This window comes from Oncorhynchus mykiss, chromosome 9, assembly GCF_057628025.1.
Source record: "Oncorhynchus mykiss isolate SJ-2025 chromosome 9, ASM5762802v1, whole genome shotgun sequence".
Lineage (NCBI taxonomy): Eukaryota > Metazoa > Chordata > Actinopteri > Salmoniformes > Salmonidae > Oncorhynchus > Oncorhynchus mykiss.
The window spans coordinates 16692060-16714732 of NC_143030.1; the positions used below are offsets into that span (position 1 = coordinate 16692060).

The following is a 22673-nucleotide window of genomic DNA, read 5'->3' on the forward strand; positions in this document are numbered from 1 at the left end:
TATTTAAGTGATAATAAAAACAGGATAATCTGGAGTGTCCCCTGCTTATTATAGACCCATAAGTTTATTAAATTATAGACCCATAAGTTTATTATAGACCCATAAGTTTATTAAAAGAATGTGCGAATAATATAATAACAAAGTTTAAAAGCAATAGAATGGCTAAGTCTTAACAGTATTTATACATATCAATCAAACAGGGTTTATCAAAATAGACACTCACAAACAAATACAAGAACATGGTTCAGATTAATACGATAAACCAATAAACAAGATATTGATTTATCAATCATGGTCGTTGAAGCCGAAAAGGCTTCCGGCCATCTTGGAAGGCCATTCCTATTCAAAACTTTAGAAGCTTTCAATTTTCCGGCTGAAATGATAAACATGTAATACAAATATTGTATAACTGTGCTCGAGAAAAAATATACACAAAACAGTGGAGGCTGGTGGGAGGAGCGATAGGAGGACGGGCTCATTGTAATCAAACATATGGAAAGCACATTTGACTCCGTTCCATGAATTCCATTCCAGCCATTACAATGACCCCGTACACCTATAGCACCTTCCACCAGCCTCCACTGATACACAAATAATACATTATTAAACTGTCACGTCCTGACCTTAGTTCCTTTTTTACGTCTCTGTTTTAGTTTCGTCAGGGTGTGAGTTGGGGTGGGCATTCTATGTTTTGATTTCTATGTTTGCATTTCTGTGTTTGGCCTGGTATGGTTCCCAATCAGAGGCAGCTGGTCGATCGTTGTCTCTGATTGAGAACCATACTTAGGTAGCCTGTTTTTCCCATTTTGAGTTGTGGGTGATTGTTTTCTGCTGTGTGTCTGCACCAGCCAGAACTGTTTTGGTTGTTCTCTTTGTTATTTGGTTATTCTCGTGTTCATTTAATAAATATTGACATGTACCACGCTGCACCTTGGTCCTCTCCTTCCAACAGCCGTTACATAAACTGGCAATTGAACCACTTGCAGAAATAATTACACAGGACCCAAACGTAACAGGTATCAGTATTGGTAAGCATGAATATCAACAACATGTATTTGCAGATGATCTCCTGATATACAGCGCATTCGAAAGTATTCAGACCCCTGGACTTTTTCCACATTTTGTTAAATGACAGGCTTCTTCTAAAATTGATGAGAAAAACAAGAATTTAATCCATCTACACACAAGGCCACATAATGACAAAGCAATAACAGGTTTTTAGTCATTTTTGCAAATTCATTCAATATATAAACATTTTTAAATCACATTTACATATGTATTCAGACTGTTTATGCAGTACTTTGTTGAAGCACCTTTGGCAGCGATTACAGCCTTGAGTCTTCTTGGGTATGAAGCTACAAGCTTGGCACACCTGTATTTGGGGATATTCTCCCATTCTTCTCTGCAGATCCTCTCAAGCTCTGTCAGGTTGGATAGGGAGTGTTGCTACACAGCCATTTTCAGGTCTCTCCAGTTGTTAGATCGGGATCAAGTCTGGGTTCTGGCTGGGCCGCTCAAGGACATTTGTCCCGAAGCCACTTCTGCATTGGCTGTGTGCTTAAGGTCATTGTCCTGTTGGAAGGTGAAACTTTGCCCCAGTCTTGAGTCCTGAGCACTCTAGAGCAGGTTTTCATCAAGGATCTCTCTGTGCTTTGCGCCGTTCATCTTTCCCTTGATCCTGACTAGTCTCCCAGTCCTTGCTGCTGAAAAACATCCCCACAGCATGATGCTGCCTCCACCATGCTTCACCGTAGGGATGGTGCAAGGTTTCCTCCAGACGTGACGTTTGACATTCAGGCCAAAGAATTCAATCTTTGTTTCATCAGACCAGAGAATCCAACCAAGCTCTAAAAACATCTCAAGAATGATCAATGGAAACAGGATGCATCTGAGCTCAATTTCAAATAGCATAGCAAAAGGTTTGAATACTTATGTAAATAAGGTTTTTCTGTTTTTTTATACATTTGCTAAATGTGCTTAGTCAGTATGGGGTATTGTGTGCAGATTGATGGGAAAAACAAATTTCATTCATTTTAGAATAAGACTAACGTAACAATGTGGAAAAAGGGAAGGTGTCTGAATTCTTTCTGAATGCACTGTATATGGAAGGATTCAAATTGACCCCCACCATTGATTGTTATTAATTTGCTTACGTGCCATTGCACTTATGCTCACTGTATAGCTGAATATTGAGGCCTCTGTCTGTGTCTAGCTCTCTGCCAAAACCTGCAGCCCCGCATCTGTGAGAAAAGGTGAGACAAGGGACTGAGGGTGATAGCAAGACACGGTGTCTGTTTTCTCTGAAACAACGGCAGATTTGCATGCCACTGAGACAGGTTCTCAGAAACCTTGTGTTAAGAATAACTTTTAGCTGCACATGCAGGCTTTGACATAGGAAATCACACCATAAGGTCTCGGGTATATAAGATCCTGTGTTTCTTTTGTTCGGGGCAGAACACAGGAGAGACATCAGTTGTATGTCTATTGTTTGATCTTTGACTTCTGTCTACAGCTTTATTTTAAAATTGTTATTATTTACAAGTGCACATTTTGAGTGGAACCAACAATGGGCAAATAAAATGAATAGAATAAAAAGGAAAGTGTTACATCTTCCTAAGGCTGAGGGTTGTTTTAACCTTCCAGACTTGGAATTGTATCAACTTGCTACCCAAGGCTTTAACTTTGGACATATGGTTAAATGCACTAAAGAGGAACAATGGGTATATATTGAAGATGCGCATTCTCATCCCCAGAATATTTGTATGTGTCTATTTTTAAAAGAATAAAGCTAAGAACATGAACCATTTCATAGTTAAGAACACTATAACAATATGGAAGAAAATGAATTAGATTCTAAAAGAACCAATATCACTCAAACACAACCTTATTATGGAACGATCCTTTGATAGCTTTTGGTAAAAGGAAAAACATGTATTTTTTTGACAGAATTCAAATGTAATTTTGGATAGTACTAGTGATGAACCGATATGACAATTTTGGCCGATACCCGATATTTCCCTTGCCAAAAAAAAGACACCGATTCCGATAACTGATATTTAGAATTGTAGAAGTATTTTAAGCATTCTAGCACAGTTACACACACACACACACAAACACAGACACAGCGGTCTAAGGCACTGCGTCTCAGTGCAAGAGGCGTCACTACAGTCCCTGGTTCGTATCCAGTCTGTATCACATCCGGCTGAGATTGGGGGTCCCATATGGTGGCGCACAATTGGCCCAGCGTCATCTGGGCCGTCATTGTAAATAAGAATTTGTTCTTAACTGACTTGCCTAATTAAATAAAGGTTACACACACACACACACACACACACCACACTGACCAAAAAGTTATTTTGTTGGCATTTACGTATGTCCCCAATACCAGTACGGCATAATCAAAACCTATTTATTTCACTTATTTTCTGTGCTGTTTCGCTGTTCAGTCGTTTCATTCTCAACCAGTATTTCTATGGAATGCCGTTTGGGACTTTGCGTGTCAAAAAAGATACATGTCAAATAACACTGTTTGACGTGTCAAATAACACAACAATCTGTTTCTAACTATATAGCTAGGTGTCATCTAGAATAACCCTCATTTATTAGACCGTTCTTATTTGATTAACGGTGGTCGGACCCATCTATGTGAAGGGTTAGCCACAATAGTGGACTTTGCGGTTAGCCTTCAAAATAAAAGTATGGCATAATTCTACTATTTGTATTCATTTGCATCACTGTCAATTACATACTTTTATTTTGAATGCAAACCGCAAATCCCACTATTTAAAAAAAAATATTATTTTATTTTTTTAAGGAGTGGATCAGCTTAATATTGCGGAAAGAATGTTTCTTCCATCAATGTAATTGTCTGCATTTCCAATCACCCATATTGTTTTGGTAAATGTATACAGTGGGGAGAACAAGTATTTGATACACTGCTGATTTGATACACTGATTTTGCAGGTTTTCCTACTTACAAAGCATGTGGAGGTCTGTAATTTTTATCATAGGTACACTTCAACTGTGAGAGACGGAATCTAAAACAAAAATCCAGAAAATCACATTGTATGATTTTTAAGTAATTAATTAGCATTTTATTGCATGACATAAGTATTTGATCACCTACCAACCAGTAAGAATTCCGGCTCTCACAGACCTGTTAGTTTTTCTTTAAGAAGTCCTCCTGTTATCCACTCATTACCTGTATTAACTGCACCTGTTTGAATTAGTTACCTGTATAAAAGACACCTGTCCACACACTCAAACAGATTCCAATCTTATTATGTTATGTACCTACGTTACATAGGTATGTGCGTTAGCTTTGACATCGGATTTTAACATTGGTGTTACACTAGACATCAGCCGGATTTCATTCATTCAGATCTAGGATGTGTTATTTCAGTGTTCCCTTTATTTTTTGAGCAGTGTACCTATTTGAAGGTTTGTGTCGAATTTGAATCAAGTTTAGGGCGGTGCTAAAGTGATCTTAGAAGTAAACAGTGGCTTTGATAATGATGTTTGCATGCAATGATGAAGCAAGAAATGACTAGGTATCCCCCCTTACACCCGTCACTGTCCATTTCTTGTTTTTAAACGATGAGAGAAATGCTACACCTGGTGGAGAGAGATTGTAAGACAGAAATAGTTGCTTTATATGTGCAGTACGTTAAGACATGTCACGTAACGTGAATGCTAGGATCACTTAAGGGTCATGTAACGGAGGGTCCATTTTTTAAAACTTTTCTCCAATACTATAGAGCCATTACCATGTCGATCAACGCTTGAATAGAAACGTAGTTCACACCCCGATTTTGAAGTCAACACAGTCCATACAGTCCCATTAGCTTTCTTTGTATGCTCGTTTGAATGTTGTGGTTGCGCACATTTGTACGGAATGGGGTGAGTTTACGTTACTACTCTTTCTCTTGACTGCTAACAGGTGGCTACTTCATCTAAGTTAATACATTGTGATTTAATTATAATATTGCAGGATGCCCCAAGAATGCTGGCAAAGTAAAATAGGCAACACCAAGCAATGAGATGTGTCAGACATGTACGTCAGACTCATTCTGAACAAGTTGTAATCTGGTTTTCCCTTGACATGCACGCTTATGGAAGCATAAACACACATGCACAACGGAACATCCAACTAGGATTTATGCTAGGATCACTTAAGGGTCCAAGCAAAATACCAGCCTTAGTAAAGTTGAACATTTACTGCTAGGCCTTTGACTCTACAGCACTCACCAGTTTTCTTCCCAGAAGACCATAGGTCATCCCTGTAGACTTCCCAAAACTAGTGCCTTACAGCTGTAAACTTATCATATAGTTATCAACTTAGGATAGTGCCTAAGCAACACACCAAGTAGGAAAACCCTAGATATGGCATTAGAGACAATGCCATGATAGTCATTTTGCCAGAACATTGGACGTATATAGAATACAGTCCAATTAGATTTGTATGAGAACTAGATTTTGTATATCTTTTGTTTATGCTTTCATTCCTTTTCGGTTCAGTTCCTTTGACACTTAGGAAGTGATAGAGCCATAAACAAAGTCCCCGTACAACCATCACTTAGTGCCACAATGGCGCTCATTGGGTAATGAATGTAATTATATATATTTCATGAGTGTGTGCGCGTTGTTAACATCTGCCTAAGTTACTGCCCAGATCTTCCAGTCTGGACGACGAACAGCGACCCCAAATCCGGACACCCACGGCCCATCCTTGTGGCGGCATGCTCCGTTGTCAGAGAGCTTACCAAGGTAAACCACCAGATGGGGGGGGGGGGGGGGGGGACCGCAACGGCGATCACCAACCGGACATCAACTGCCATCCTTGTGGTGGACTGCTCCGCTTTCAGAGAAGCCTACCAAGTTCAACCACCAGAGGGGACTGCAAAGATGATCTACAAACATGACATCACGTGTTCATGATTTTATGTTTGTCCTGCAAGTTACAAATCAACAAGATCCAAATCACCAGGGGGGGGTATGTCATGACGTTGCCCTCTTTGGGTACAGCGAGCACCATCCCCTGCTCTCTGCTTCTACAACCAGACTGCTGTGGTCAGAGTGAGGTCGTAAATTCCTAAGGAAGACCCTGCCTCATGGCCACACAGTATAGAGATAGTGAAGTTTCATAGAGAACAAAGGAATTTCTTCCACCTCACAGAACTTGAGGTCCGAACAACATTTATGTTCCGGAGAAGGTATAAAAGATCGGTGAAGAATCCAGCTATGAACTGGTCCGTTTGTTACAACTTGGGGAAGCTCATGGGAGATGGTGCGGCCACATTACCTTAACGCTGTTTATATAATAGCCTCAGATATGAGGTTTATATCTAATTGTTGTATAAGATGAATGAGTGAGGATGATACTGTTTGTAAAATTGTGTAATGTGATTTTGGACTGTTTAATGGAAACTCCAATTCCCTTTGAGTTGAACTAAATCAGAGGACCACCCATGAGCCCAGTTAGGGTCAGGCATCCTGAGACAGCCCCTTTTCTACAATTCCGAATAAAACCCAACTTTGCGAAATTCTCAGTAGACCACGTTTCTCTCAATCACGGGAGGACAAAGGTTGCAGACCATTACTGAATATTTTAACCATACTACGTGGTCAAACTCTTAGACTATCAATACCGACAGAATAAGAACAAGTCTTTAATATTAATTACTAGTCTGCAGCTAGGAATTCGGTATCATTGAACGCGAAGAACGACAACCGCTGAAAACATCCATTCTACAACAACATGAATGAATGTCGCTCTGAACTAATCACTATAACTACAACAGAGAGACAGACAATTCTACAAAAGAAACAAACTTTTCAACAGCAATCAAGATGACACACTGAGCGTAAATATATATATTGATTGCAATTGTTTCCGAATGAGTGAGCGTTCATGTGCAAAGGATTAGCATTTCAACTGTTATAATTATTAACTCTGTAGTGATTTCTTAGTCGAACCCCACTTCCCTTTTGTCTAACAAGCCACCACGCCGGTTTAGCCCACTAGGGCACATTCTCCTATCATATCTTGTAACCACATTTACTTTGTTTGTTTATGCATTTCTGCAAATTACTTAGTAAATATTAATTATTTAAGACAATTGATGTATGGATGACTCATAGTGAAGACTGGGTTCGTGCAGATAACCAACAATTTACGACGTTTGGAATGAGACTAATGTGAGGTAAAGTAAATAATTCATTATTCAGAAGACTATTGATCAGATATGAAAATATCTGAAAGGGTATATTGGGAAATTATAACTTTGTAATCTAAATATTTTCCTTGGTGCCCTGACTTCCTAGTTAATTAGTTACATGATTAACCTGTTATGGCTGCAATCCCGATACCAGGATCGATATGACAACTACCAGTGAAAATAGAAGGCGCCAAAATTCAAACCACAGAAATCTCATAATTACAATTCCTAAAACATACATGTCTTATATAATTTTAAATCTATTTTCGTTGTTAATCCCATCAAAGTGTCTGACTTCAAATAGGCTTTTCAGCGAAAGCACTACAAATGATTGTTAGGTCTCCACCAAACCACAATAAGCACAGCCATTTTCCAGCAAAATATAGCCTTCACAAAAACCAGGAATAAAGATAAAATGAATCACTAACCTTGAATTATATTCACCAGATGACACTCATAGGACTTTATGTTACACAATACATGCATGTTTTGTTTGATAAAGTTAATATTTATGTAAAAAAAAATCTGAGTTTACATTGGCGCGTTAAATTCATTAGTTCCAAAAACATCAAGTGATTTTGCATAGCCACATCATTCAACAAAATACTCATCATAAATGTAGATGATAATATAGTTATACACATGGAATTATAGATATACCTCTCCTTAATGCAACTGCTGTGTCAGATGTATTTTTAACTTACGGAAAAAGAAATGCATGCAATAATCTGAGACGGCGCTCAATTCAAAAACACCACAGCCGCAAACATGGCATCAACATAAACAAGAAATTTCATGATAAATATTCCCTTACCTTTGATGATCTACATCAGAAAGCACTCCAGGAATCCCAGATCCACAATACATTTTTGTTTTGTTCGAAAATGTCCGTTATTTATGTCCAAATTCCTTCTTTTGTTAGAGCGTTTGGTATACATATCCAAACGCTAATTCTGGTCAGCGTTATATCGGAAAAAACTTCAAAAAGTTATATTACCGGTCGAAGAAACATTTCAAACTAAGTACAGAATCAATCATTAGGATGTTTTTAACATATAGCTTCAATAAAGTTCTAACCGGAGTATTCTTTCTTCTTTGTTGTATTCATGAGCAATGGAATGCAAGTGACTACCATGAGGAAAAAGTGAGATCACAAAATGGCTGCTTGATGGACGGCTGATATATTCTGCTCTCATTCACTCCCACAACAACATAGAAGCCTCATTATAATTTCTATTGATGGTTGACATCTAGTGGAACCCATAGGTAGTGCAACATCATCATTCATATCACAAGCTCAGATTTCTGACTTCCTGTTTTGATTTCAACTCAGGATTTTGCCTGCCAATATGAGTTCTGTTATACTCACAGACATCATTCAAACAGTTTTAGAAACTTCAGAGTGTTTTCTATCCAAAACTAATAATATGCAAATATTAGCAACTATGACTGAGGAGCAGGCTGTTTGATATGGGCACCTTTTCATCCAAGCTACTCAATACTGCCCCTGCAGCCATAAAAAGTTAATCAGTTTGATCGCGTAATACTAATTACAGAGAATCTTTGATAAAAACTAAGTCTTCAATTTAATGATAGTAAAGACACGACAGACCGGTCGTAAATATATGGTTTAGGTTCCGTGTAGGATAGGTCCCTAGTCAGGGTATTTCCCTGCGAGATCTGTGTGAGGGACGAAAGTCCCAGCTACTGTCACTAACTATAGTTTCAATGGCCAAGGTAAGACAAAGAAATGTAGAGAAAGACATCAAAGCATATGGGGAGAGATCCCTGTTTTAGATGTGGGGCCGTTGGGCATTGGAAGTTTGAGTGGGAATGGACCCTGCTGCATTCGGAGGAAATGTTGCCATGTAAAGCATTTGCCTCTTTTTCAAAAGAGCAGCAACAAATCCTTCTGAAAGTAGTGGGACAAGAAACTTACACACAGTGGTGTATGGCTTAGGTTCGATCGATAATGGTTCATAGAGATTACAGTTTCTATGTGAATGAAGATGTAGGAAACCACGTTTTACATAACTTTTTAATAGATGCCAGGGATCAAATGTCGCAAATTCCTTATGAGAAATTGGCTAAATTTGCCACGGGAAAAAGTATTTTGCATTCAAGAATCTAGGTGAAATGCCAGGGGGATGGATTCTAAAGAGGTAACAAATTTAAATTCTGGCCAAACTGTCACAGCTGTTTGAAGAAGAGGACCAAGGTGCAGCGTGGTATGTTTTCATGATTTTTAATCAAACTGAACACAAACAAAAAATAACAAAGCGGAAAAACAAAACAGTTCTATCTAGTGCAAACACACAAAACAGAAAATGACTACCCACAAAACACAGGTGGGAAAAGGCTAACTAAGTATGGTTCTCAATCAGAGACAACGATAGACAGCTGCCTCTGATTGTGAACCACACCCGGCCAAACACAGAAAACATAGAACACAAAACATAGAATGCCCACCTCAACTCACGCCCTGACCAAACCAAAATAGAGACATAAAAAATATCTCTAAGGTCAGGGCATGACACAAACACTCCTGGCAACTTTAATATCATGAGACATTTTGTCATTTTATTCTGATTTTTTTTTTACATGTTATGTCTTATTCTGAAATAGATTCCTAGAACGGACAAAAGGGTGGAGGGGTCACGAGGAATTAGCATAGGGGTTACCAAAGCTAAAATGAACTTAATTTTTTTTAGTTCATGAACATGGTGGTGCAGTGGTTATGAGGAAAATAAACCAGTGAAACGTTAGACTCTGTGGCAAGATAAGGGTGGTACATGCTAAATTAAAAGGATTAAAAAAAAGGATTAAAACAAATGTTAAATGATTGGATTAAGGACAGCTTCAGGACCACCATTGCGGTGCCAGGACAAAGAAGAGCTTGGACTGGGCTGAGCGAGAGCTGCCCTCCCGTAGGGATGGGAGGGCCAAGAGAGCTGAGGTGGCAGAACGGAGTGCTCGGGTTGAGGTATAGGGTTTGAGCATGGCCTGAAGGTAGAGAGGGGCAGTTCCTCTTGCTGCACTGTAGGTAAGCACCATGGTCTTGTAGTGGATGCAACCATAGACTGGAAGCCAGTGGAGTGTGCGGAGGAGCGAGGTGACATGAGAGAACTTGGGAAGGTTGAAAATCAAGCGGCTGCAGTGTTCTGGATAAGTTGCAGGGGTTTGATGGCACAAGCGGGGAGCCCGGCCAATAGTGAGTTGCAGTAGTCCAGACGGGACAGGACAAGTGCCTGGATTACGACCTGCACCGCTTCCTCTGTGAGGTATGGTTGTACTCTGCGGATGTTGTAGAGACTGAACCAGCAGGAGCGAGTCCCTGCTTTCATGTTTGCATAGAACAAGTTCATCGGAGTTAGAAAAATAATTCAGTCAAATTCAGTCAATTTCAGTGGGTTCCAGACAACTCTGAAATAAACGGGGAAAAATCTCCAACTGGGAAAAATAGTTTTGAATGGTCATCCAATTTGGAATTACAAGTTGGGAACCCTGGCCTCTCTCAAGATCCGACTTTCTGATCTGAAAATCACAGAAGTCATGTTTTCACCTAGTTTTTAACTGAGTTCCCAGTTGTCTTCAAAGTACCAAAAGCATTACAATGTTTTCAATCTGTGTACTGCAGGGTTAAACCAATAGTTGTTGAGCACAGATGTGGGTATGGGAATCATAATGGCACTTCCACTGATTGATTGCTTCATGAAAGAGGGAGGAGCTTACAGTACAAAATGCAACCTGAAACTCAATAGATTTTTTTCTGTTTGGTTGTTGCGCTGCATACACAGAAAGGTGAGTTTCAAAAGAATACTTTTGACAAGACTAACAGGAAAGTTTGTCAAATGTCAACTATGCTGTACCATCCCCATGTGGAATTCTTAAGGCCTTTTAGATAAATGTTGTGTTCGGAACTAAGTGGGAGGTGGGAATTTACCATTTGTGAAGTCTCACATACCAGTTGGATACATTCGCATGCTTCTTACTACATGGCCAAGAAGTTGCATTTTGTGCCAGGATGTAAAACGTCTGTTTTGTAGATTTGTGAACATATCAAAATACTTAAACTTATATGCAAAATACCTGCTATTAACTTTTAAACCATTGGAATGAATTATCCAAAGAGAGTATAAAGATTTTGCTAATGGCCAAGAAGTTGTGTAAAACATGAGGTACAGCTATCATGCTTGTGAACAACTTAGTCTTAAAAATATATATGGGTTTCATGTTTTTGTTGCTGCATTTAACTACTGAAAATGCAGTTGTCAAGAGAATTTCCTTTTGTTGGTGAAAGCATGTTGGAGATCAGGATGAGCGACACGTTTCCTATTGGTACTAATTAATTGGCGGGCTGTTCACGTGTGTGTGGTAAATTCACTTTGTTATGAGAGCAGCACGATGAGTGAATCTGTAGCCTACAGTTTGGCCTACAATGCTATGCTTGCAAGGTTGATTACACTTATTTTTGGAACAGTTTAACCATTTTATTGCAACAATCGTTTAAAGATATAAAAATCAATGGTTGCCAATCAAATATATACACTACCATTCAAAAGTTTGGGGTCACTTAGAAATGTCCGTGTGTTTAACCTCTTAAGAATTAGCCCCTTTCAATTTTCACCTAAAATTACATACCCAAATCTAACTGCCTGTAGCTCAGGCTCTGAAGCAAGGATATACATATTCTTGATACCATTTGAAAGGAAACACTTTGACATTTGTGGGAATGTGAAAGGAACGTAGCAGAATACATGTTTATTTAAAGAAAAGCATATTTTTGTCCAATAAAATCACATCAAATTTATCAAACAGTGTAGACATTGTTAAAATTGTAAATTACTATTATAGCTGGAAATGGCTTTAAATAAAACATTATGGAATATCTAGAGGCCCATTATCAGCAACCTTCACTCCTGTGTTCCAAGGGCACGTTGTGAGCTAATCCAAGTTTATACATTTAAAAGGCTAATTGATCATTAGAACCCTTTTGCAACTATGTTAGCACAGCTGAAAACTGTGCTCATTAAAGAAGCAATACAATTGGCCTTCTTTAGACGTTGGTATCTGGAGCATCAGCATTTGTGGGTTCGTTTACAGGCTCAAATGGCCAGAAACACACAACTTAATTCTGAAACTTGTCAGTTTATTCTTGTTCTGAGAAATTAAGGCTATTCCATGTGAGAAATCAGCTGTTTCCAGCTACAATAGTAATTTACAACATTAACAGTGTCTACATGGTAATTCTGATCAATTTGTTATTTTAATGTACCAAAATATGGTTCTTTCAAAACAAGGATATTTCTAAGTGACCATAAACTTTAACGATAGTGTATATACACTAGATGACTAACAGGGGGTGCTGTGTTTAAGCCATCACACCTCCATATTGGTATTCATTCACCACTGTAAAATATTTGGAAGGTATAGAAATGAATTTGTTCCTATTTTTGTCATGTTTATTCTTTTAGACTTTCCATTATTATGTGAGCTAAACATATTAACATATGTGTAAAAAAAAGGACATTTTGAGACGACTGTTACTCTCCCTACTACAACACAAAACTTAAAAATAAATGAATTTGTCCGTAACATTTTAATTGAAGTACTGCTCCTACTAGAGTACCAATATGGCTGACCAGTGGCTTAAAAGCTGCTAGATGGCCAATACCATGCTGATGTTATCTGGAGTTCAGAAATTCTTGCCAACCTGTTTATTCGCTTTCTCCTGTTTTGAGGCTGTGTGCATGTGCACATCAACTCTATTGTGTCAGTGACTCTGATAAAATGTATTGCTTTGGGCAGTTATGGATTAATAGTTTATTATTCATGTCTTCAATTTAACGATCAGTGCTTGACTTGGACTGAAATAAATGCCTGTACTCAATTTGGGTGCTCAAACTGTTTAGGTCCAGGAGCTACACAATACTTAGTGTAGGAACAGGAGCTCGAGCAGTAGAACATTTGAGGTGCTAGTACTTTTCCGGTGAGCTCCTGCCCAAGTTGCGCACTAGTAATGGTTTCTGTTAGCTTTCTGTAAGGTTTTGACTAGTCTTTGTATGGCCTATAGGGGCAGCAGGGTAGCATAATGGTTAGAGTTGGACTAGTAACCGGAACGTTGTTCAAATCCCTGAGCTGACAAGGTACAAATCTGTCGTTCTGCCCCTAAACAGGCAGTTAACCTTGTTAAATTTGTTCTTAACTGACTTGCCTAGTTAAATTTTCAAACCTCAGCATATCTGATGGTTTAGACTGTTTTTGGAGTGTATGTTCCAGCACGCTACACATGCAGGCTTCCATTCATGAGTTGAAGCTTTTGTTATATGCTCAGCTGAGTGACTTAAGCATGATTTAAGGCTAGCCATGTATTTTTGTGTCCAATGGAGACTATTTATTTGTATTTTTCCACATTGTCATTTTGCCATTTCTAAGCTTGTGCACAACCCACATTATTTGAGGGATCTATTTTTACTCTGTGCTCAAATATTATTAAAAGATTTTGGGGTTCTCAAATGTGACTTTTGACCATAATGTTAATATTTAATTTTAATTTAAATTTTTTACAGGCTAGTCACTTTATATAATGGTGTGTCTGTGCCACTATGAAATTACAGACTAATTAATTTGAAACTCAAAGGGATTGCAATGTTTTCTAACCCTTTGCCCACAGCTTGAAGAGATGGCCTTGTCAATGTCAGAGGACCAGTTCCTGTGCTCCATCTGTCTTGGTGTTTTCATTGACCCAGCCACAATCCCGTGTGGACACACCTTTTGCAAGCCTTGTCTCGAGGCCTATTGGAACACGAGAGACACTGCGATCTGTGCTCTGTGCAAGACTAGCTTCACACCAGCCCCCAACATCCAGGTCAACATGGTCATGAGAGACCTTGTGGAAAGCTTCAAGGGGGCAAGTGGAGGGGACGAGGTCGTCGACCAGTCGTCGACTCTGGCTCCGGGAGAGGTCTCCTGTGACATATGCATCGGAGACAGGATGTCCAAGGCCGTCAAGACCTGCCTGGTGTGTGTGTCGTCGTACTGCCTGGAGCATGCAAGGGTCCACAATGCCCGGTTTTCCAGGCACCAGCTAGTCAGACCGCTAGCTAACCTGGAGGAAAGGATGTGTCCAACCCACAACAGGCTCCTGGAGCTTTACTGCTGCTTTGACAAGACCATGTTGTGTGTGGCGTGTGACTCTCACCAGGCGCCGGCCCACCTGGTTGTGACTATGCGGGTAGAGTTCTTGGTTCAAAAGGTAAGAATGAGTTTTGGAGCAACTGTTCATCAATCCAGGGTTGTATTCATTAGTCACCAAATGGAAGCAAACTGACTTAAACCAGGAGGGACTACCTGAACTTGTCCAATAAATGCTTGTTTTTGTTTTCCGTTGTGTTATATTTTGCTTTATCCCTGGTTCTGAGCTGTATTCCGTATGACACACTATAACAAATTTGTAACAGAACATTGTTTCCTATTGGACTAGTTTGGGTAGTTGTCACACCCTGTTTTGGCTCTCTTCATTGGGTTTTCTTTCATTTGGTGCATTAAAAATAATTATTGGGCACCATGTGCAGCTTTTTGTTCCAGCACGAATGCTAACACCTATGGTCTTAACTTCAGGCTCAGCTGGTTAAAGCCAAGACAGTGGTCAAGGAGAAGCTGAAGGCCACTCGGATTGAGGCAGAGAAATTAAACTCTTCAGTCCTACTCTGTGAGGTGACTTCATTTGAATTGGCTATGTTACGCTGTTGTAATTTTGCAATCTTTTGCCATAGAATTCGAAAGTAATTCATTCCAACTTCCCATGGGTCTTACATTGTTCTGCTACTGAAAATTACCATGGCTTGAAGACCGCTCTTTGACCTCTTCGGCGGTGGGGTGGAATGCTGCAGAACGTTCAGAAATGTATCATGTAGAACAGAAAATGTCTGTCAAATTTATCAAGAAGTTGCGTCTGTGCTATTTATTGCATTTCTATCTGCAATTTCCAGAAGGTATCAAATCCCATGAATCCTCACTTCTGTTTCATCTACTTGTAGAATAAAGCAGCGAGGCAAATCGAGTTTGTGAATGCCTTCCACGTAGCCCTGGTCAGCAAGGTGAGTATGCTCTACGATCGCTACAACACTGAGGCCTCGAGGAGAGTGGACGAGCTGGAGAGGACAGCTTCCCATTGGAATTGTGTGCTTGAAGAAGACATTACAGCTCTGATGAGCAGAGTTTTTGCATTGGAGCGAGTGATTGGCTCCTCAGACTCCTTTGAGCTTCTTAATGTGAGTTATTGGGCGTGTTTGACTTTGCAGCTAACTTGAGAGTTGATTGACTGATCTGCAAATCCCTTTATATCATAAATGACTAAATGTTTTTTGTAGCTCAATCAATTTACCCTGTGAGGAATCATGCTTTATATTCTTCAGAAATATAGTCTGTCTTACAGTCCCCGTCATGGATGCAACTATGGTGGAAACTTCTGGAAACTTCTTCCAGCCAATGCTTACACCAATCTAATACGCTGTAGATTATCCACACGTCTTGCATCCAACTCGGTCATCGTTGTAGGGGGATCAACATGCGTGTATGATGCATTTGTTTAACTCCATTCATTCTCGTTCTCTCCTTTTAGAATCTTCCCTCTCTCCCTCCTGCTCCTCCAGATGGCATCAGAGGACCATGCAGCATTAACATCCCCACAGATCTACTTGGGAACCTTGCGGAGCATTTCATGCAAAACATGGCCAAACTACCCAAGATGGGATACTTCACTAGAAATGGCAGTGCTGGCTCAGGTCTGTGTGAACACAGCCATAGTCAGATTATACACAGAATCCTAAACATTAAGAACACCTGCTCATTCCTTGATACTGACCAAGTGAAAGGAATGACCTCTTATTGATGTCACTTGTTACAATCCCTTCAGTCAGTGTAGATGACAATTGAAACATGGCTTGTGTGCTGTTCAGAATTAATGGACAAGACAAAATATTTAAGTGCCTTCGAATGGGGTATGGTAGGTGCTACATGCACCGGAATGTGTATCAATAATAGTCCACCACCCAAAGGACATCCAGCCAACTTGAGAACTGTGGGAACCATTGGGATGGTTATTGACTTTTTGTCGATTTCATGCCCCAATGAATTGAGGCTATTCTGAAGGCATGAGGACCTCTTTCCCCACACCTATTGATGTAATTATATTGAGTGGTACAAAAGTTTAAAATGCATTTGGTCATTACTAAATGAGGTATTTTAATGAAGATTTGATTAACACATTTTTGATTCTTCCTCAGTTGAAGGAGACTATGATATCTTTGCAATAGGGGGGGGAAATCAGACTTCATTCACTGGTCCTCAACTCTGACACTTAAATCAGAGTAGTTAGCCTGCCCGGGAGCAGGTTGGTTCTGAAGGATTTGTTGCCTTAAACATTTACCTGACTGGTTATCCCGGGTTGCACTCAGACCTGACCTAAGCCACCTCACAACTCCTCAAACCTGATTAGTAGGATACACCTCTGGTTCTAGATAAGCATTCATAGTCTGACAACATGAGTATGGGCCAGATGTGCAACATTAAACATTTGCAATTGCGTTTTCTAATTGTTACCTTCTGTTTATCCCTCAGAGATTACCTTGGTTAAAGAGTTCACAGGTGAGCTAATGTGTAGTCCTGAGTCTGCCTCCATGTTGTCTTATACACTGCTCAAAAAATAAAGGGAACACTAAAATAACACACCCTAGAGCTGAATGAATGAAATATTCTTATTAAATACTTTTTTCTTTACATAGTTGAATGTGCTGACACCAGTCACACAAATTATCAATGGAAATCAAATGTATCAACCCATGGAGGTCTGGATTTGGAGTCGCACTCAAAATTAAAGTGGAAAACTAACTTTGCTGTAATGTCCTTAAAACCAGTCAAAATGAGGCTCAGTAGTACGTGCCTGAATGACCTCCCTACAATGCCTGGGCATGCTCCTGATGAGGTGGCGGATGGTCTCCTGCAGGATCTCCTCCCAGACCTGAACTAAAGCATCTGCCAACTCCTGGACAGTCTGTGGTGCAACGTGATGATGGTGGAGGGAGCGAGACATGATGTGCTCAATTGGCTTCAGGTCTGGGGAACGGGCGGGCCAGTCCATAGCCTCAATGCCTTCCTCTTGCAGGAACTGCTGAGACACTCCAGCCACATGAGGTCTAGCATTGTCTTGCATTAGGAGGAACCCAGGGCCAACCGCACCAGCATACGGTCTCACAAGGGGTCTGAGGATCTCATCTCGGTACCTAATTGGCAGTCCGGCTACCTCTGGCGAGCACATGGAGGGCTGTGCGTGTGTGTCCCCCCCCCCCCCCCCCCCTCCCCCAAAGAAATGCCACCACACACCATGACTGACCCACCGCCAAACCGGTCATGCTGGAGGATGTTGCAGGCAGCAGAACATTCTCCACGGCGTCTCCAGACTGTCCCGTCTGTCACATTGGAGTTACATTGTGTTTAAGTGTTCCCTTTATTTTTTGAGCAGTGTATTTAGTGCCTGGTGTTGCTATCCCTATATGCTCAACTTTGAAAAATGAATTCAACATTTGATTGTAGTTTTCCTCTACCCCTACCTATCCCTTCTCCTCCTCAGTTGAGGTGACTCCTGACCCCAGCACAGCCCACCCATCGCTCCTGTTCAGAAGGGGGTCCCATGGTTGTGAGATTCGGGTGGACCGGAGCAAGATTGCTAGGACGTTCCCTATGTCGACCCACCGCTTCACCCAGGTGCCGTGTGTCCTCGCCACTCAGGGGTTCAGCAGCCATCGAGCATACTGGGAGGTTGAGGTGGAGGACTGGGTTGGAAATGGATCTGATGTGTGGTTTATAGGTGTGGCAACTGAGTCCTCCATGACTTCTCAAGGGGTGGGTCTCACCCCTGGGAATGGGTTCTGGGTCCTGGTACACCGTGAGGGGAGGCTTTGGCCCACCCCTGCCACCAACCCTATGGCCATCGTAACACAAATGAGAAAGGTATGTAGTTGAATACGGGGCACAAAGGGCCCTCTAGTCTAGTACATTTTCTGTGATGGGTGTTTTAAGAAATAAAATAAGTAACTTTCCTTTAAACGTCTCGTTGCCAATAGGGGGTGAAATCTCACCGGGATATTTGACCTGTCGAAGTAGTTCATTTTAGTTGGCTTCATGCATGTCTTTGTAGTTAGCCTTTTGTCAAGTCTAGATATTTGACATTATTGATGTGGTGGTTTTGCTTATCTTTACTTTCAAGTCAAATGGGCAAAATCATCTACTTTAACTTTTTATTCATGAGCTTCATTACACGTTACAGGCACATGTGGGTGTGTACTTTGACGGGCGGAAGCGACTTGTGTCATTCTACGACATTCATCTCGGTGATCACCTCTACACGTACCAACACGTGCCAACCAATGAAAGACTCTTCCCTGTCTTCAGCCCTGACTACTTCCGTTCTTCATTCAAACACGCCAACCATGCCATGATTGTTAGAACCCACACTGCAACAAACCCCCTACGTGGACGATGATGCTCATTGACATTCCAATCCTTTTGGGGCAGAGTTCTTGTCAGAATCATTAGAAAATGGTGAATTCAAAAATGTTTTCAAGGTAGACTTATTGGTCTATGAATATTTCTTTGTGTGAAGTTTTACAAAATAAAATATATTTTATTTACCTCCAGCTCATTCTTTCATGTAGAAAAAGTACAGCTGTCCCTCCCATCTAACAGGACTGTAATATTACTATAGTGGCATCGCCTTAATTACCATTCACGTGGGATGAGTCAGTGTGACTAGCTTCTCAAACTTTGCTTCCCCTGTCCTTAATGTCTACATTTTGTCATTGGATGCGGTCTGAAGGGACCTTGGTCCTCTCCTCAATGGAGTTGAGGAGACCCGGGAAAGCTCAATTGCTCCCTCGTCACTTAAACAATTGCATGAAAACATGTCCCGCTCCTCTGACCACCTCCTCCAGTGGATTTTGAGAAGGGGAGAATGCGTGGACTATGCAATTGAAGCCCTATTTCAGTCCAAGTGTGTAGAACTGGGCACATGTTTTGTATATACTCTTGCCAGTCAAATCAATTGGTTATCCATTCAGAATGTTGCAAACCACTTATCCACATGTGTGTACACTTGCACACCAGCTCATGGATTTAAAAGCATTGGTTCGGTGTGAGGCTTTCCACCGTTTCTGTTGAATCCATTACTGGGAGTGACGTGCACACTTCATGAGAAGAGATTTATTGGGCTGCAATCCATTGGTGAATACCAAACCTCTCCCCTACCAACTCACTCGGAGGGCCCTCCATTAGCACAGCCTGCTGATGAAACTGAGGGTGACTTCCAGGGTGGCAAGGTGACGAATAAACCTTTCAACTTTGGAATATACTATTGACTTGAGGTGATTAATGTTCCATGACATTCTAACACAATCCTGTGTTTAAACAAGCTGTTAAAACATCCTGGGAAGTGTTAAATTAAAATGCACTTGTCAGACACGCCTCCGTTTGTACTAACTGGCAATTGACACTTCAGCCTATATCTCCAGCATCAAACCAGGGTCTACAAATGTGAAAATGGCTTTTCATGTGGTTAAACATTGTTTCAGAATGTGTACGCACAGCAGTGTTCTAGAATATTGAACTGTTGGCTTATTCATTCTCATTGCAGCTCAAGGAATTTCTCCATATCAAAATATTCAAATGAATACTCTCTTACCGGAATCGCGTTGGTTGAGAATTGTGGGGAGTTGCGGATACAGGCTGTGCGTCTATGGATGATGTTCTGAGCCGTGTCACAATGAGACACCGGACGATAACGTCTATGGATGGTGTTCTGAGTGTGTCACAATGAGACACCGGACGATAACGTCTATGGATGGTGTTCTGAGCCGTGTCACAATGAGACACCGGACTACAACGTCTATGGACTGTGATTTACTCAACTCCTGCTTCCTCTACCAGCTCCTTTCAAAAAAGGACAAATGTAATCAAGGAGAGGTGGTGAAAGGGAATGTGGGAGAAAATGCGTTTGTATTAAGCAACTTGCCTATACTCACGTCATCAGGCGTTTACAGGGGTAGATACCAAATGTGTAAAGTGATAAAACAAATGAAGTTGTGCAATACATTTGATAAAATTGTAAATAGTTTTTTAAGACGTGTGCATATTTTCTCTTCCGACAAAAGAAAAGCTGATTCAAGGAGGTGTGGCATATGTCTGATATCTGGCATTATGGGAGCCATTACGTCCAAAAGGTTATACTTTTGACTCGTCTCTCAGTTTTGGACTGTTTCATTCCGGAACATATTTGCCTGGATCCAGTACCTCTTGTGCCATGAAAAGTACTTTTAACTGTTTGTAATGTAAACATTTTATCAAAAGCGATCAGCGTTTGGCTAATTCAAGTTCACTCCATAATTCTCCTGGTTGCCCCCTTCAAAACATAATGTAAAAATGTGCCTGATAATTGATTCATGCTTGGCCAGACGGGATTTATGATTTGCGTAACATAGACCAACGCGTGGCCATTGCTGTGATGAGTGAGAGAAACGTGCCTGTGTCGCACAGCACAACATTTTTATTTAAAAAGAGAAGACTAATCTGTCTGTTGGCTACCAAGTTATCAACTTCCAAATAGGGCTATTGAGCGAACAGCGTTGTTTTACCAAGTATAACTAAATACTATTTTGGCATGAGCGCATTGGCCATCGCCGGTGAGTGAGCTGAGCATCACTGGGTGAGTCAGTGACAATGGAATGCTTTTTTTAGGACTAGAATTTCATATTGCACAATGTGTCTCCACACACCTGCAGTAAGTCTAGGCTATTGATGGATTGAAGACAAGGTCGTTTTTATTGATCTCAGTTTGTCAGTAATGGTAGAAAAAATACAAGATTATGTTATATTGTTTATGCATCGAATAGCTTTCATCTGTGTGAGTGTGACTGAGTTGGGCATCTGGGGCTTGGCGCCAGCAATTGATTTGTGATGGTTTGGTGATAAAACCTACAGCTTGCATTCCACCGATGGGGTGGTCATTGACTAGCTTTATTATTGCAATTCTTAATCGATAATAAGTATTGAATGTTTGAAGAAATAACAGTCTCTCTCACCTAATAAAGCATTTTCCACGACAGTGTCAAAGTAGCCTGTCATTTTGATCATTTGTGAGCTATTAAAATATAATCTGGAAAAGTCTTCAGTCATCTAAAATGATATAGAATTGCATGAAATGCGTATAAAAAGGCCACCTTTTCTTGAACTCTAGGCTACAAAAAATTTTCCCCTTGGGTGCAACTTCTACAAACGCCTCTACTCTACTGATCTATGCCTGTATGCAAAAGCCAAGATAATGCATGCAATGCTTTAATATAAAGGGATTTTTTGTTGTTGTGGATTCTGGAACTGCAGAGTACCCCTGGTCACCCCCTTCTCTGGCCAACTTTTTGTTCCAGCACGTCCCAATTTACGAAGTAAGCACTGACTAACAGTCAGGCATGGTGGTGGTAGTAGTGTGATGTTTTCTGGATGCTTTGCTGCCTCAGGACCTGGACGCCTTACCTTAATAGAAGGAACCATGAATTCTGCGTTGGGTCAGAGAATTCTACAGGAGAATGTCAGGCCATCCGTATGTGAGCTGAAGCTGAAGTGCAGCTGGGTCATACAGCAAGACAATGATCCAAAATACACAATCAACTCTATGTGAAAATGGTTAAAAAGCAACAAATTTGAAGTTTTGGAATGGCCTAGTCAAAATCCAGACTTAATCCCAATAGAGGAGATGTGGCATTACTTGAAGTGAGCAGTTCATGCTTGAAAACTCACACACGTCACTGAGTTAAAGCAGTTCTCTATGCAAGAGTGGCCTAAAATTCCTCCACAGTGAGAACCTGATCAACATCTACAGGAAGCATTTGGTTGCAGTCATTGCAGCTGAAGGTGGCACAACCAGTTATTGAGTGTAATGGGGCAATAACATTTTCACACATTGGAATTGGGTGTTGCACAACTTTGTTAATTAAATAAATAAAATAATTATATTTTTTGTTATTTGTACTCTTTTATCTAATATTAGGTTTTGGTTGAAGATCTGATAACATTCAGTATCACAAATATGCAAAAAATTTAGAATCTGATATGTGGCAAATACTTTTGACTTTTTTAGGTAGCCTACCATAGGAGAGGGAGCATTACCTAAGGCCTATATTTGTGCCTACATTAATGTTTAGGCTCACTGATGCTATTCGAAGCCATGTGTTCCCAATGCCCAAATTATATTCAACATACGGTATATGAAGCCGCTCTCTCTCGTGTGTGTGTGTTCTATTCCATAAGCCTCTCAGGTTTATAAATAGCTGCAATAACCCCACTCCCTCCCTCTCTTTCTCCTTCACTTCCTGTTCTTCTCTCCTCCCCCACACTCTAGCACTTAGCAGC

The 22673-nt window shown here is 40.5% G+C and overlaps 1 protein-coding gene across 1 annotated transcript; it reads left to right on the forward strand.

Moving 5' to 3' along the window:
- The first annotated feature begins 10926 nt into the window (after positions 1 to 10926).
- LOC110531534 (E3 ubiquitin-protein ligase TRIM39) lies at positions 10927 to 18907 on the forward strand. The gene is made up of 8 exons (XM_036989180.2): positions 10927 to 11018; positions 13891 to 14472; positions 14838 to 14933; positions 15257 to 15490; positions 15841 to 16003; positions 16839 to 16865; positions 17848 to 18227; positions 18544 to 18907. Exons 1-8 carry the CDS (start codon positions 10929 to 10931, stop codon positions 18757 to 18759), a joined length of 1788 nt encoding a protein of 595 aa, XP_036845075.2. The 5' UTR covers positions 10927 to 10928; the 3' UTR covers positions 18760 to 18907.
- The last annotated feature ends 3766 nt before the right edge of the window (positions 18908 to 22673 follow it).

Excerpts from the sequence above, each read along its gene's own strand:
- LOC110531534 (XM_036989180.2), top strand. The coding sequence starts at position 10,929 with ATGAAAGAGGGAGGAGCTTACAGTACAAAATGCAACCTGAAACTCAAT. Across the intron at positions 15,491-15,840 it reads ACTCCTTTGAGCTTCTTAAT|AATCTTCCCTCTCTCCCTCC; the intron begins GTGAGTTATTGG and ends CTCTCCTTTTAG. Across the intron at positions 18,228-18,543 it reads TCGTAACACAAATGAGAAAG|GCACATGTGGGTGTGTACTT; the intron begins GTATGTAGTTGA and ends TACACGTTACAG.